At 46.3% G+C, this 16794-nt stretch overlaps 1 protein-coding gene across 1 annotated transcript; it reads right to left on the bottom strand.

The window, feature by feature from the left end:
* Positions 1 to 56: 56 nt before the first annotated feature.
* On the bottom strand, positions 57 to 5035 carry LOC123412347 (putative disease resistance protein RGA3). The gene is made up of 2 exons (XM_045105299.1): positions 519 to 5035; positions 57 to 394 (listed from the first exon to the last, which is right to left on the bottom strand). Exon 1 carries the CDS (start codon positions 5033 to 5035, stop codon positions 524 to 526), a length of 4512 nt encoding a protein of 1503 aa, XP_044961234.1. The 3' UTR covers positions 57 to 394; positions 519 to 523.
* Positions 5036 to 16794: the final 11759 nt, after the last annotated feature.

The following is a 16794-nucleotide window of genomic DNA, read 5'->3' as shown; positions in this document are numbered from 1 at the left end:
AGCTGATCCTGAAAGCAACTAGCAGTCATCTGTTCCCGAATCATTTACCTCAAAAAGAAAATATATTACATATTCCTGAATCATAATTAATCTTTTGTGCGTGTTGGTGCTGGTGCTTTGGCTGATCTGTTCCATCAAAAAGAGTACATACTAGATAGTGCGCACATTTAATTGTAATTAAATGCCGATCATTTAGTTCAGGGCATCTAAAATATGGTAATGTAGTAACAGAGAAGTGGCGATCAGTTGTAGAGGGAAACTTGTTTATGAAAAGCAATCTTGTCCACGGATGGAGCCGAGCCAAACATCGTTCATCAAGGAATCCCTCTCGATCGGATTGCAACATCTAGCGAACTGACGCTCGAAATGTACAAGGGATGTCCAAGGCAGAGGCCTGGAAAGTAGATGGAAACAAACACTTGTCAGATCATTATGCAAATGGAAAAAAGCAATAAGTGTGATGGGAGAGCTGGGAAGTGACAGAGAACACAAACAAGGAAGTAGCTATTTTTCGTTACCTCTGTCAGTTTCCATGTTGCAGCAGGATTTTTGGGATGGTTCCCACTAACCCCCTGCACTGCTGTATTAGCTCCTCGTTGCCGCATTCCTGGACATCTAATGCTTGCAGTGATTTGGGGAGACCATCCTTGGGCAGTGATCGTACGGACGGACATGATCGGACCTGTAGTCGTTGGAGATTGGTAAGCTTTTGCAGCCCTGCAGGGAGGCTCTGAAGCTTGTCGAAATACCAAAACTCGAGTTCCTGGAGGGACGCCAGGAGGTGAAGGGCATCCTCTTGCTCCTTGGTGAAGCGCTCAATCTTATCAGGGACGGATGCGAGGAGGTGAAAGTGCAGGCAGGTGAGGGAGGAAGACAACAAGCTGCAGATGGGTGCGGCGAGGAGGCCCATGGCCTCATCCGTACAGAGGATGTGTACTTGGGATGAACCCAAAGGGGAAACAAGCTGCAGCTGCTGCACCTCCTCCTGGTCTTCTCCTTGGTGCTGCAGCACCTGTCTGGGATTGGGATCCCAACCAGCAAATGCTCTAGGGCTGCCAAAGACGATAAATTCTTTGAGATGTCCAAGGAGAGGCCCCAGGCCCTTGCATCTTAGGTCCTCTCCACAATTGCACAACTTCAGTCGGGTGAGAGAGGTGAGGTTTGAGAGAGGCTCCAGCGTCCCCATGCCTTCCACACCGTAAAGCTCGAGGACTTGCAGGGAGGATGGGAAAATGCAGCGGCAGGAAAACGAGCTGTTGGCAGATAGTACCTTGGGGCTGTCAAAAATCCGTAAACTCTGGAGGGACCGCAGGGCTTGGAACCCTCCTCCTCCAGCGAGAAGACAAGTTGAAGGGGGTTTCACTTCCACCATGACCAGCTCTGGGCATCTGTTGATGACCAATTGCCTGAGTGAGTCACAGAGATGGGCCGGGAAGAGCAGCAACCCATCATCTTCTTTTTCCTGCTCCACATCCGACGCGGCTGCTGAAGTTGTTTGCTGCACATCCAGCCCCACTGACAGTTGTGTTATATTTTCACAGCTGGCGATAAGTAACTGGGAGAGCCTTGGGAGGTGAGTGAGAAGTTCTGTTAATTCCTTCCCACTAGGACCGCCAAGTGATTCCTGCACCACAAGCAATTCCTGGATCATAGGGTGCTGCCATTCCACATCATCCTCACCTGCTAATGGCCCAACCAGGCAATCTGAACTCCTTACATCAAATTTCTTGAGTGAGGTTAGCATTAGAAGGTGCTTTAACTCCAGAGGTGGGCACTTCACGAGTGCTAGCTGCTCAAGGCCTGACAGTTTATTGAATGCTAACACTTGATCTAAGCTCTGCAGTTGGTCCTTTCCAACAATTTTCAATCCCACTCCATAGTAGGATGATCTTGAGTACTTAAACATCTCTAGTAGCTTTATATCTCGTATGTTGACAGAACACAGTGTTTCAGTCCAGGGTATACGAGGCACTAACAAGAATTCTGGACAGTACAGTATCTCAAGCTCTTGTAGTTTGGGAAACCAATCAATCCTGCAGTCTTGATCTGCAGGGTTAATAATGTGGTTTGAAAATGGCAGCTCCAAGAGTTTAGGGCAGTCTCTAATAATCATTGCTTGCAAAAGAGGAAACATGTGACGAGTGCTCTGTGATGCTATCCATTTTTCAAAACTTCCCAAGCCAACAAGTTCAAGCCTTACTAGCCTGATAAAGCTTTGCTCTATAACGAACTCTTTCATTGTGCCAATATGCTTCAATATTACTTTACCAAGGCCCCACATCTTTCCTAAAGAAGGCAGACATTGCCAAGAAACGCCGGCGAGCTGAAGAGATTGAAGAGCTTCAACAACGAGCTTATCACCTAGCCATGTTGGACAAGAAGAGCCTCCGTGCCCTCTAATGCACAACTCTTGAAGATATCTATGTGGTTGAAGGGTTTCAAGGACAACTTCTTCCACACAAGGCTCGGTATTCGACCGATTACTATCCCAGTCTAATGTTAACCTCTCCAAGTAGTTTTTCTCTATCAGTTTTGCTTTGGCTGCTTCTTCTTTTGTGTGTATATTCTCAAGGTTATACATGCCAAGCTCCCTCAGTTCGGTTAAATGCTCTAGTTGCTTTGCTTCAAATCCTTCCCTTTCTTTATTCAGTCTAAATACTTTCAGCTCTTCTAGGAGTCTGAGTTTCCCCACACTATAAATATCAGAATGAATCTCATCACTCGGGGTATAAAAACGACGCAATTTTGCAAGCTTGCTCAAGTCTCTAGGCAAACCACGACAGCCATACCATGATGCTAGATCCAGAATCCTTAAATGATAAAATTTGGAAATGGCAAGTGGTAATTGCATCTCCCTCCCATACCTTTTTGTACCCAGACATAAGTATCGTAGGTGGATAAGTGCTGAAAAGTTGTGTAACGTGTACTCCACACAAGTTGGCATGTTAACCAGACGGAGAACACGAAGACCATTTGCTTCCCTGAACAGATCACCCAAAATGCTGGCAAAGCTCTCATCCATTTCTCCAAATAACATCAAACTATGCAATTGTTTAACCTTCAATATCGTCTTCAGTTTCCTCAATTGTCCCTTAAAGTTCTCTTGAGATAGTGTATCATCATCATCTATGATTATAGACAAGTGACGTATGGATGGCTTAATCTGCACTGATCCCACATTAGACCGATGTAAACTAATGTATTCGTGAGATCCCATGTGCAATGCTAAATCATGTAGCAGGTCATGCATTACATAACGCAGACGACCATTAGCTTTCTCTTCTTTAAAAAATCCATATGTGACCAGATCATTTAAATTGCTCAGACCTATATCTTCCAATGTTTGATTTGGACCACAAGCTTGTAAAATATCTAGTCCAATCCACAAGTTGATTAGCTCAGTACTACTATACTTGTAATCTTCAGGAAACAATGCAGAATAGGAGAAACATTGTCGCTGATGGAAAGGAAGATAATAATAGCTAAGCTTCAAGGCAGACATAATGTCATTGACACCGGTTTGTCTCTCCCATTCTTTACTTTCTAAGACTCTTCTCCAATGACGCAAATTAAGGTTTTTTCTCAATAATGTACCAACCGTTTTTGCAGCAAGAGGAGAGCCCTTTAGTTTTTCCATTATCTTATCTCCGGTCTCAAGCAAAAAACTATGATCACTTGTAAAGGGCTCACCAACAAACACAAACGAAAGAAACAATTTCCTAAATTCTTCGGATTCTAATCCTTCCAGTTCTATATAATCAGCAGTTTTACCCATATTTGCTATTGCTGGAAACCGAGTCGTGAGTAGAATCATGCTACCTTTTTCTTGTGATGCTTTGAATGGCAGCAATAACCTTTTCCAGTCATCCCCATTATTGAACTCCCATATATCATCCAGTACAAGCAAAAACCTTTTGGATTTTAATCTCTGTTCAATCAGCTCTTCGACTCTGCCAACCTTTTCCCCTTCAACCCGAGGGATATATGTTTTAATCTCATCTAGCAGCTTACTCAAATTGAAACTGAGGGACACACATACCCAAATAAGGACTTGAAAATGATTTTGAACTTGTTGGTTTCTATATATGTATTGTACCAGTGTTGTCTTCCCTATTCCCCCTGGACCGACAACCGGAAGCACGGTTAGATCCTTACTGCAGTATTTACCCTTGGTCATATCATGTATGATGGTATGCATGATATGGTCCCTCCCATACAATTTCTGCTCTGTACTTTGACCAGTGGTAATGGGACGGCTCTCGGAAATATCAGGGACAGTCATACGGTCACAACTCTGCAAAATCTTGGTAACCTCTCTACGCACAGGCTGCAATTGCTGAACAATGCACTTCATTCTTTCAGAGACATCAACCCTATTAAACCCCAGTGGTGTTTCCCTTTGTGATGCACCAGAAAGAGTTGGTTGGCCAGAATGATCACCACATACATGTGGGGAAGATGAGCAAAGGAGGAGTTTACCGAGCTTTGGCATGCATCCGCTGACCACCTGATTGGCATTTGGCGCCAAGGAGGAATCGTCGCATGATCTCTGCCGATCATGAGGCCAAGCGCAACAGATGATCCGTTGTGTTGTAGCTTGTACTTCTCCAGGATCACATGTAGGGCTGGAAGCAGACGAGCTTGCAAATAAACCAACCAGTTTGCCAACAGCTTTGGCAGTGTGACGAGCATTGAGGGAAAAATCATGGACACAACCCTTGGCATGCTGATCTGCAGCATCGTACATGCCGTGCAGCTCGTCGTGGATGCGGAAGTAGTCCAGCTCGTCCAACAAGTCCTCGGCACAGTGCGCCAAGTGCCGCAGCTTCCCCAACAACTCCTCCATAGCCTGGCCTTGGATCTGCTTGCTGCCGGCGAGTTCAAGCGTGGCTTTCATGAGCAGCAGTTCCATCCTAAGGGCCTCGATGTTGAGACTCAAGTTCTTGGTAGCACCCCAAGCCTCCAGCAAGCCATCGGCAATGGGGGCCAGCGCCTTGCCCACCACCCATTGCGCCGCGCTGAGGGCCACGAGCATCTTCTGCTCAGACGCACCAACGTATTGTTAAGGATCTGTAACGTGAGTATGAGGACCTGCAGAAATCAAGAGAAATTTGTTCGGTTATTATTAATGCATACAAATTATGCAGCGGTAAATAAGTACTCACTACAGAGAAAATTGACTGTGATTGCAATTTGCTGCTAGCAAGTATACCGGCAGGATCACAAGAAGAATGAACAAATAGTACCAACGTAGAAGCGGGAGGGGGAGCCGCCTGCCTACCGGCCAGCGTACGTCGTGGATGCAGTCGCCGGTGAGGGAAATCGTCTGCTGGGAGTTGTGTCGGTCTTTTTGCTCCGCTAAGGAAGAGGGTGGAGATACCGTATGGTGCGTTAACTGCAGGGGGAGGGAAGATATCTACAGAGAGATGACTATCATATGGTGGCTTTATGAGTAGTGAGCCTCTAACTAATCACAACACTATAATGCTAACAAGTACAGCCTGTCTTGGTGGCCACGCCGGACTGTTTACTTTGGTAGCAAAATTCTCACACTACTCCCACCCAGTAAAGCTAAACTAATTGATCAACTACCAGTAGATCGAGCATAGCATCCCATGAAGCAACACTAAACACAAGAAAGTTATCTACTCATTAGTTAATTGTCATGTGTCAGCTATGCATGTCGATGGACTATACGCCGGGCTTAGTTCATTAGCTTCATCCAACACAACTGTCTGCTTGTGCAAAGCATCCCCATGGAGCAAAAGTACTTGGCTTCAGATCTCGAGCTGGTGCCGCCGTGGTCTCTAAAGTAAACTAGCCACGCCCAATGGAGCAACACCATAATAGTAGTACTACTTGGCTTCAGAACTCATGGTGGTGGCAGACAAGTGCTGTCGTGGTCGCATTCCCGGGCAACGCTGTCCCGATCCACTGATGCGACACAGGCAGAATCTAGCCAGCAATCTTGCGCAGATCTAGTGAAAGTTTACTTGTGCTTGCGAAATAACTAATCGCTGCCAAAAGGGCAAAAAACGATACTCTCTCCCACAAAAGCTTCAGATCTCAGGCTGGTGGTATCGTGGTCTTCATTGTGCGACAAGAGTTTCGAGTCTCCCCTGGCTACTTTACTGTTTCTTCCTCTCTGCTTTTCATGGTTGGTTGGTGTAGTAGGCATTAGGCAGGACTTATCTCCAGGGAAAGAAGGAACAGACGACGAGCCCTTCTAAAGGAAAACAAACATTAACCCAGAGCTGAACCAATGGTTCAAATTTTTTGTTTGTGGGAAGCTGCTCTTCCTCTGAAATGGCTTACTACCCAAGAAACAAAACTTATTCTCACAACTAAATAAGCATCTCTTGTTACTAATATACTAATCTCTGTAACTCTTTTCTACTGGGATAAAAGAGATAAGCCAAAGAAAGCAGGCACCTTTGCCATTTGGAGTTCTTTTCTCAAGAAAAAAAGGTCATTTGATCTTGTATCATCTGTTAATTTCAGCAGATCAGCCTCTCCTTTTGCATACTGCGGTAATTCAAACTTTCAAAATATAAATCCAGGCGGTTTTTTATTTTAGTTTATATCTCGAAAAGATAAGAGCGGGAGAAGAAAAACAATGGTGGGTGTAGAGTAGACTATTTCCTCTGTTCTACAGTAGGTTCAAACAAAATGTGTTAGCAAAGTACTACTCCCTCCGTACACAAACATAAGATGTTCTAACTTTTTTTCTGAATCGGATGTTTATAGACACGTTTTGTGTGTTTGTGCATTAATTTCAGTCCGTATATAGTCCATATTGAAATATCCAAAACATCTTATATTTGTTAATCGAGGGGTACTATTTAACTGCAATAATGGTAGCTATTTGTAATAGGATTGTCTGAAACAGTGGGCTGTAAACGATGTAGCTTATCCACTGTGCTGATGTATCGCTGTATTTCAGTGGGTAATTCCACATGGCTCTAATCCTAGAATACCCATATATGCAATCGATTTTAGTTTATTCAAACAGCAAAAGTAATCCATTGATATTGTTTTGAGAAATGAAACAATTCTTCGATAAATAATTCCATCATGATGAATAATTGATATGACAAACAAAACAAAACAAAACAAAACGGGCGGCGTTAATAGATGGTGTACCCCGTACCCCCTCGCGTCGCCTCCCCTCGGGCGACGCTAGGGGCCCCCGAAGCCCTAGCCGCCAGAGCGGTTCCCTCCTTCCTCGGCCGCCACTGCCGCCGGCAAGGGCCGCAGTGGCGGCGGGCCCTGCGCCTTAGAGCCAGGGCGGGCGGTGCCGCGGAGCCCCAGCGAGGCGGAGGGGCCGTCGCGCGCGGGGAAGACGGGGGTGGCGGTCAGGGCGGCGGACCTGATGTGCACTAGTAGAAAACGGGCCTTTGGCCTGGATCATTTAGTCCCGGCCTGCCTCTGGGCCGGGACTAAAGGCCCGGCCACGTCGCCCCAATTCTCACATCCTCCCTCGAGGCTTTAGTCCCGGCCCGTAAGGAGCTTTTAGTCCCGGTTCGTGTCCCAAACCGGGACTAAAGGGCTACGCGGTGGGCAGCCCGCATGTGCGCCACCTTTAGTCCCGGTTTGTGTCTCAAACCGGGACTAAAGTCCTCTGCCTATATATAGCACAGCCCCCCTCTCCCCTCTTCGTTGCATTTTTCTTGGATGGAGGATTGTGGGTGGGTGCTTGCTCTCCACTTTTTTTGATGCACTAGAGGTGTTTGTTGAAATGTGTGTTAGAGCGATGCCGCTTCAGTTCACCGAAAACAACTACGATATGAGATGCCCGAGCCACGCTTAAACCTCTTCCTCTTTATTTCTACTTATTCTAAAAGGTTAGCAACTATATTTCCTCGTTTAGACCGTGCGGTACTAATTTTTAGGATCGTGATTGTATTTGATATACTGTCGTATAACGCAGATGAGCCATCCATGGATGTACGGTGATCGACGCACAGCCGCTTACAGAGAAGGCGTGCATTCTTTTCGAAATGCAGCCGATGCGAACAAGCATGGTGGTGGCTATATGTTTTGTCCATGTGTTGAATGTCGGAATGAGAAGGATTACACTTCCTCAAGAGTCATTCAGAGCCACCTGCTTCGGTCCGGTTTTATGTCGGGCTATAATGTTTGGACCAAGCACGGAGAAAGAGGGGTTATGATGGAAGACGACGATGAAGAAGAAGAGAACGATGATGACAACTACCGATCTATGTTCCCTGAGTATGCTGATACCGCAATGGAAGACAATGAAGAAGAAGATCAGGATGAAGAACGGGAACCAGATGAGCCCGCTGATGATCTTGGCCGGGTCATTTCTGATGCACGGCGAGGTTGCGACACAGAAAAGGAGAGGTTGCAGTTCGAGCAGATGTTACAGGACCACAACAAATTGTTGTACCCAACTTGTGAAGATGGCCAGAAGAAGCTGGGTAGCACACTGGAATTGCTGAAGTGGAAGGCAGAGACCGGTGTGACTGACTCGTCATTCGAAAAGTTGCTGGTACTGATGAAGAAGATGCTTCCAAGAAAGAACGAATTGCCCGCCAGCACGTACGAAGCAAAAAAGCTTGTCTGCCCTCTAGGATTAGACGTGCAGAAGATACGTGCATGCCCTAATGACTGCATCCTCTACTGCAGTGAGAAGTACGAGAATATGGATAAATGCCCGGTATGCACTGCATTGCGGTATAAGATCAGAAAAGATGACCCTGGTGATATTGAGGGCGAGCCACCCAGGAAGAGGGTTCCTGCCAAGGTGATGTGGTATGCTCCTATAATACCACGGTTGAAACGTCTGTTCAAAAATAAAGATCATGCGAAGTTGTTGCGATGGCACATGGAAGATCGTATGAAAGACGATAAGTTGAGGCACACCGCTGATGGTCGGCAGTGGAGAAAAATCGAGAGAGAGTTCCCGAGATTTGCAGCTGACGCAAGAAACTTATGGTCAGGTCTGAGTACAGATGGCATGAATCCTTTTGGGGAGCAGAGTTGCAGTCACAGCACCTAGCCCGTTACTCTATGTATCTACAACCTTCCTCCTTGGTTGTGCATGAAGCGGAAGTTCATTATGATGCCAGTGCTTATACAAGGTCCAAAGCAACCCGGCAACGATATTGATGTGTACCTAAGGCCATTAGTTGATGAACTTTTACAACTGTGGGCCGAACCAGGTGTACGTGTGTGGGACGAGCACAAACAAGAGGAATTTGACCTTCGAGCGTTGCTTTTTGTAACCATCAATGATTGGCCTGCTCTTAGTAACATTTCAGGACAGTCAAACAAGGGATACAATGCATGCACGCATTGTTTGGATCAGACAGAAAGTATATATCTCGACAACTGTAGGAAGAATGTGTATCTGTACAATCGTCGTTTTCTTCCGCCCAAGCATCCCTTAAAGAAAAAAAGGCAAGCATTTCAATGGCAAGGCAGAACCCCGGGGGAAGCCTGTCATCCGTACTGGTGTTGAAGTATTTAATATGGTCAAAGATTTAAAAGTAATCTTTGGAAAGGGTCCTGGCAGCCAACCTGTTCCTAACGGCCCTGATAAGCGCGTACCCATGTGGAAGAAGAAATCTATATTTTGGGAGCTACCCTACTGGGAAGTCCATGAGGTCCGCTCGGCAATCGACGTGATGCACCTGACGAAGAATCTCTGCGTGAATATTCTATGCTTCCTGGGCTTGTATGGGAAGTCAAAAGATACACCAGAAGCACGGGAGGACCAGGAACGTCATAAAGGAAGAAATGGCATGCATCCAGGACAGTTTCAAGGGCGTGCTAGCTACGCTCTTACTAAGGAAGAGAAGGAAATCTTCTTTGAAGTCCTGTTCAGTATCAAGGTCCCGACTGGCTTCTCGTCGAATATAAAGGGAATCGTAAATATGAAAGACAAAAAATTCCAAAACCTAAAGTCTCATGACTGCCACGTGCTTATGACGCAATTGCTTCCGGTTGCATTGAGGGGAATTCTACCGGAAAATGTTCAATGGTACTTAAGTGAATCAAAGATGATCTCCCAACAAATATGCGTTACTTGCATCAATGGTACTTAAGTGAATCAAAGAATGGGAGAACGATGATCGTGCTGAGTGTCCAACAGGAGTACTATGGCCGCCCTGAACAAATCCATATCGACTTTGATGAACTCTTCTAGATGTACAATGGCGACGCCCTCGACAAATCGCTTATGAGTTGCTATTGTCTGTAAGTTTTTCAATTCATTGTCTACATATAACTTGTTTAGTTATTTCAATTCATTGTCTATATATAACTTGTACTCTATTATGCAGAATGAAGATTCTGTATTTTAAAAGTAAGAGCATCCTAAATATTGGGTTTATTGACCCAAATAAAATACATATAGCGACACTAACTAATTATCCCAAGGAGACGGAGGAAAACCTTCTAAGGTTTCTAATAGATCAAAATTTCTGTGACCACATACTGTTTTCATACAACTTCAGGTGAGGATCTTTACTCTGTTGTGTCCATTCACTTATAAGTGTAATTGATAAGTTACTGACACTTATATATATACATGTGCAGCTTCCATTGGATTTCGTTGGACATTCAAATTGATAAGGGAAGAGTTGATGCCTTCGACCCATTATCGAGACCCTTGAAACAGTTCCAAAGCCTGCAGGACATGCTCCAAGGGTAATTTTAATCATTCTTGCGCTCTATCGGACTCTTTAGATGATTTTCTGATATATCAATTAATGAAAAACTTAGCAAATCATTATCCTTGTCGGGCAGGGTTTGGAAGCGGTTCAAGTGCGTGACTCCCGGTAACTTTCATGAGAAGCTGACCTTTAGAGCGGCTCAGGTAAGTAGTAGTATGATATACTTCTATTAATTTTCAATACATTTATGATGCTAGATTATTATTTTGATTATATATATTCTATTCTCCTAAAGTGCGACCAGCAGCCACGGGGAACGCATCTATGCGGATACTATGTTTGCGAGACCATTCGCACGTTTACCTCTGAGCACAAGGATCACAGATTCGACGTAAGCAATGAACATTCACACCTCTATTTTTACCCGTCATTCTTTGTTATCATGATTGATATTCATATTCATCTCCTCTTCTTATATAGCACACGGCCATGACGACGAAGGTCCTATCAGAGCAACGCGCGATTGCTGTTGCAGAGGAGCTTGCGACCTTTCTGAGGACGGAAGCTATAGATGACAAAGGACGATTTAGTGTAGCTAGGGGCCATTACTGATGTTCGTCCATGTAATCGAATAGACGGGCTCTAGTCCCGATAATTCAGATCTCCATATAATTGTATATATATATGCTCGCTTGTAAGATAAGTTAATCTTATATATATATGCATAATTATTTCTATTTAAATTATATGAAAACTAATTCCCGAACACCAAACGAGGCATCACGTTAATCTCCCGAACACCTAACCCTAAAACCCTAAAACCCAAAAATAATTTCATTCAAAAAAAAACCAAAAATAAGCAAAATCTGAAAATCTTTAGTCCCGGTCCGTGTAACGAACCGGGACTAAAGGGCCTGTCCCTGGGGCGCTACGAGGCGCCCACGTGGAGCACCTTTAGTCCCGGCGTGTAAGAGGGCCGGGACGAAAAGGTTAGGCCTTTAGTCCCACCCCTTTAGTCCCGGTTGGTGAACCGGGACTAAAGCCCCTTACGGGCCGGGGCTATAGGCCCTGTCCCCACTAGTGGTGCGGCGGCGTTCGTGGCCCCATGGCCGGCCGTGGTCAGGTTGGATGGCGGCGGAGGCGCTCCATCCGGCGAGGGCAGCGGCTGCACGCAAGGGCGGTCATCGAGGACTGTGGATCTGGCGTTTCCTGCCCAGATCCGTCACGGCTTGGACTTCTTCGGCCGGTGGCGCGAGGAGGATCGGTGTGGGGCGGCGAGGCCCCTGCCGGCATGCCGACAGCGGTCTTCGTCTAATGACGTGCCTCCCTTGGTTCCATCCAGCCACGAGATCGGGGGGTCGCGACTTCCGGTGAAAACCGCGCCGACCTCGGTCATGGCGGACGATGGCGGCGTCTAGGACGTCGTTACCAGCACATGGCATCGTTGTTGCAGGTCGTGGCACCACACTCGTGATTCTCCGAGGGAAACCTTAGATCTGGATCTACCGGTCAGACGATGATGGCATCTTCGATGTCATTTCCCTCCCGAGGGCATCGTTTTGAAGTACGTGCTGGGTGGACGGGACAAGAGGAGGAGCGGTGTTTGGTCTACCGTGAGCCATACGGTGTAGCCCGGCGGCATGGCGCTGCGGTGGTTCGTCGACAGGCACGTGTAGGCGGACACGTGCAGGATGGTGGCGCTGTCTGGCACCGTGGTGGCGTCGACGGCAGACCTCGCAAGGAGGATGCGTTTGTTCTAGCTCTGGAGAGGGTACGGTGGTAGATGGTGGAGGCAGCCTTTGCGCCGGACCAGTTTGGGATCCAGTCTCAGTGGTGGCTGGGCTGGAGCATCAAACTATAGATGTTAGGATTTGGTGCGATATCTGTTTGGTATTTGGTCCGGATATTCAGCACACCTTCATCAGGGAATAGGAGTAGCAACATGTGTTGTCTAGATGGTGGCTTCAGGCTGACTGATGTATTACTTTGTATGGTCTCTGTGAATAATTAATAAAATGGCTGTATGCATCGTCTAGATGCAGAGGCCGGGGGTATATCCTCCTTTTCTAAAAAAATAGATGGTGTACCTTCCACTGCTCTACTAATGGGGTCGGAGATGTTGAAGATGGTATTCCACTCCTTTGTCTCTGCAATTCATAATCGAACAACACAAAACTGCACTACTTTGTGATAGAACTAGAACATGTTGATACTTGAGTAATATGTGAGTAACTTTTTCGTAGCGATGACAGTGAAGGAAGTTTGACCATCCACAATGACCACACATCGAATATTTCATGATGGCGGTACTAGACCTTGTAAATCTATTTAAAGGAACAACTGTTAGAATATAAACTGTATAGGGATAGGAAACTACTTTAAACTGGTTTCCTCTTATCTCTCTACCTCTCTCTCTTATCTCTTGTAACCTCCTAGAGAATCAACTTGTATGTCAAGATATCTATCCTATAAATATAATGCGGCCCAAGACAAAGGGTTCTACGCTTCCTCATATGGTCATCAGAGCCACTTTCTCTCGTACGTCTAGCCTTCGAGAGTAAAACCGATCTATTGATCGCGAGAGAGAGGGGAACAAGATCGAGCCGAGAGATACACCATGACAGTCACCACGCCATCCACCGCCTCATCTTCATCCTCCACCTTTGCTCCATCTTCCATGTCCAGCAGCTCGATCTCCCTCGGTCCACCTCCAACAGAGAAGCTCACGAGGACAAATTTCCTCCTCTGGAAGGCGGTCGTGCTACCCCAGATTAAGGGAGCACAGATGGACCACTTCCTCGACGCCGCAAGTCCGGCGCCTCCTGCCACCATCACCATCACCAACAATGGGAAGAACGAGCAGGTTGTCAACCATGCCAGACCAATCTGGTATGCTCAGCAGCAACAGGTACAAGGATACCTTATGGGATCTCTATCTCGAGAGGTCCTCGCCCAAGTCGCCATGCTCCAGACGCTGGCCGAAGTATGGGCTGCTATTCATGCCATGTTTGCCGCACAAACGCAAGCCCAGAAGATCAATACGAGGATGGCGCTCACAAATCAGCAGAAAGGTAATCTAACCATGGCAGAGTATCTTGGAAAAATTAAAACCCTCAAAGATGAAGTTCCCTGCGCTGGTGCCCCTCTCGGAGACGCCGAGATCATCTCCCACGTCATCGTCATCGCGGGTCTCGACATCGACTACAACCCTGTGATCTCGGCGTTGGCTGCAAGGATTGAACCTCTTACTATCCAGGAATTGTACAGCCAGCTCCTAAGCTTCGACGCCCGCCTCATCATGCTTCAAGGCGGCAATCTGCGCCAATCTTCTGTCAACGCCGCTTCTCGCGGACGTGGCCGTGGGCGTGGACACCAGGGGCGCGGACGTGGCGGCGGAGGACGCAACAGCAACCAGGGCCAGGCTCGCCCTGGTGGTGGTGACCGCGGCAGCACCGATCGCGGCGGCGGCGGCAGCTACAACAATGACGGCTACAACGGCGGTGGCTACAACAACAACAACCGTCGGCCGCGCTGTCAGCTGTGCAAGAAACCGGGCCACGAAGTCATTGACTGTTGGCACCGGTACGATGAAGACTACGTGCCTGATGCACGACAGGCTACTGCGGCCATGCGGGAGCACGGCGGACCCGATGGTGACACGGTCTGGTATGCCGATTCTGGCGCCACATATCATGTCACCAACGAGCTAGAGAAGCTTGCCCTCCGAGAGAGGTACCACGGCAGTGATCAAATTCACACCGCGAGCGGTGGAGGTATGGACATTCTTCACATTGGTCAATCATCTATTAATTCCCCTAGTCTTAAACGTGATCTTGTCCTTAAGGATGTCCTTCATGTTCCACAAGCCGATAAAAACCTTGCTTCCATGTCTCGTTTAACCTCCGACAACAATGTTTTCTTTGAAACTCACCCTACCTATTTTTTCATAAAGGACCGGGCAACGAGGGAGCTCATCCATCGCGTTAGATGCATTAGAGGACTATACCCCATCACATCTAGAGTCTTTGATCGCAAGAGTCATCGCCGAGTCTATTCTGCCATCAAGCCCTCCTTAGCCAAATGGCACCAAAGACTAGGACATCCCTCTTCAAATATAGTCAAGCAAGTAGTCAATAAAGGCAATTTATCATTGTCAAATAGTTCCGAAAGTGAGTCAGTTTGTGAGGCTTGCCAATGTGCAAAAAGCCATCAACTTCCTTATCCTGTGTCAAATAGTGTGTCTCATGCTCCTTTAGAGCTCATTTTTAATGATGTATGGGGTCATGCAAGAGATTCCTTTGGTAGAAAGAAATACTATGTCAGCTTTATTGATGATTACAGCAAATTTACATGGATATATTTGCTTAAGTTCAAATCTGAAGTTTTTTCAGTTTTTCAAGAATTCCAAAACTTGTTGAAAGACAGTTTGATAGAAAAATCCTTGCAGTCCAAAGTGACTGGGGAGGGGAGTATGAGAAACTCAACTCCTTCTTTCGTAGCATTAGCATCATTCATCATGTCTCTTGCCCTCATGCTCATCAACAAAATGGCTCAACAGAACGAAAACATCGTCATATTGTGGAAGTAGGGTTGTCTCTCTTAGCCCATGCATCAATGCCCCTCAAATATTGGGATGAGACTTTTATCACAGCTACATACCTTATCAATCGATTACCCAGTCAAGTCATTGGCAACACCACTCCTTTGGAACGATTGTTTCATCAAAAACCAGATTATACCTCTCTAATTTTTTTGGGTGTGCTTGTTACCCTAATTTGCGTCCCTACAATCGCCATAAACTTGAGTTTCGGTCCACACAATGTGTGTTTCTTGGCTATAGTAATCTTCATAAAGGGTACAAATGCCTAGAGATATCATCTGGCAGAATCTATATTTCTCGGGATGTCATTTTTTATGAAACATTATTTCCTTTCTCCAAACTTCATCCCCATGCGGGAGCCCTATTGCGTGACGAAATATCTCTTCTCTTCGATCCTATGACATCTTCTGGTCACGGGGGTGAACTAATTAATGATGATCATGTGCAAAATTCCATCGAACAGATTGATTTTGGTGTTGATTGTGCAGCTACAGGACGTAATTTTATGTGTGAAGAAACAGCCAAAAACGGATCTGGCGCGCGATCCCAGGACGATTCCCCTGGCGCTGGCCTCGACGCGTGATCCCAGGCTGATCTCCCTGGCGCTGGTCTCCCTGTCGCCCCTGCTACGCGTTTCGAGGCTGATTCGAGCGCCAGCCTGCCGGACACGCGATCCCAGGAGGATTGCACTGCTGCTCCCGCGACATCCCACAACACGCCTACAACTGTCGCGCCATCTGCGCCAGGTGAAGGCGTGGTCGGATCTCCTGTGCATGACAGCGACAGTGCCACTACAGGATTGGGATCCTCTGTGGTCAGACCTGCTGCAACGCCTGTTCCTTCTCGCCATACACGATCTCAGTCCGGTATTGTTCGAGAAAAGAAGTACACGGATGGCACGGTCAGGTATGATAAACTTAGACATGCTTTCCTTGCAAATACTGGTGAACCAACGAATTTGCATGATGCTCTTGCACATAAGGATTGTAAGAAGGCTATGGATGTTGAATATGATGCACTCATTCAAAATAAAACTTGGCGATTAGTTCCACCAAAGAAGGATGCAAATGTGATTGACTGCAAATGGGTATATAAAATTAAGAAAAGAGTTGATGGTAGTATTGACAGATAAAAGGCCAGACTAGTGGCAAAAGGTTTTAAACAGAGATTTGGTATGGACTATGAGGATACCTTTAGTCCTGTTATTAAATCAGCTACTATTCGACTTGTGTTGTCTATTGCTATTTCCAGAGGTTGGAGCCTAAGACAGCTAGACGTCTAGAACGCGTTTCTTCATGGTGTTCTTGAGGAAGAAGTGTTCATGCGGCAACCACCAGGTTATGAAAATAAAAACACACCATAGTATATCTGTAAGTTGGATAAAGCTTCGTATGGGTTAAAACAGGCCCCAAGAGCCTGGTACTCAAGGCTAAGTACACAGTTGCAAAAGCTTGGGTTTTCATCATCAAAGACAGATACTTCATTATTCTTTTATAACAAGAACAATGTTACTATATTTGTCCTTGTCTATGTTGATGACATAATTGTTGCCAG

Source organism: Hordeum vulgare, chromosome 7H, assembly GCF_904849725.1.
Source record: "Hordeum vulgare subsp. vulgare chromosome 7H, MorexV3_pseudomolecules_assembly, whole genome shotgun sequence".
NCBI classification, from domain to species: domain Eukaryota; kingdom Viridiplantae; phylum Streptophyta; class Magnoliopsida; order Poales; family Poaceae; genus Hordeum; species Hordeum vulgare.
The sequence above is the reverse complement of the archived record's forward strand: the minus strand, read 5'-3'. Positions and strand labels throughout refer to the sequence as shown.

Coding starts and splice junctions, on each gene's coding strand:
- LOC123412347 (XM_045105299.1), bottom strand. CDS start 5,035: ATGCTCGTGGCCCTCAGCGCGGCGCAATGGGTGGTGGGCAAGGCGCTG.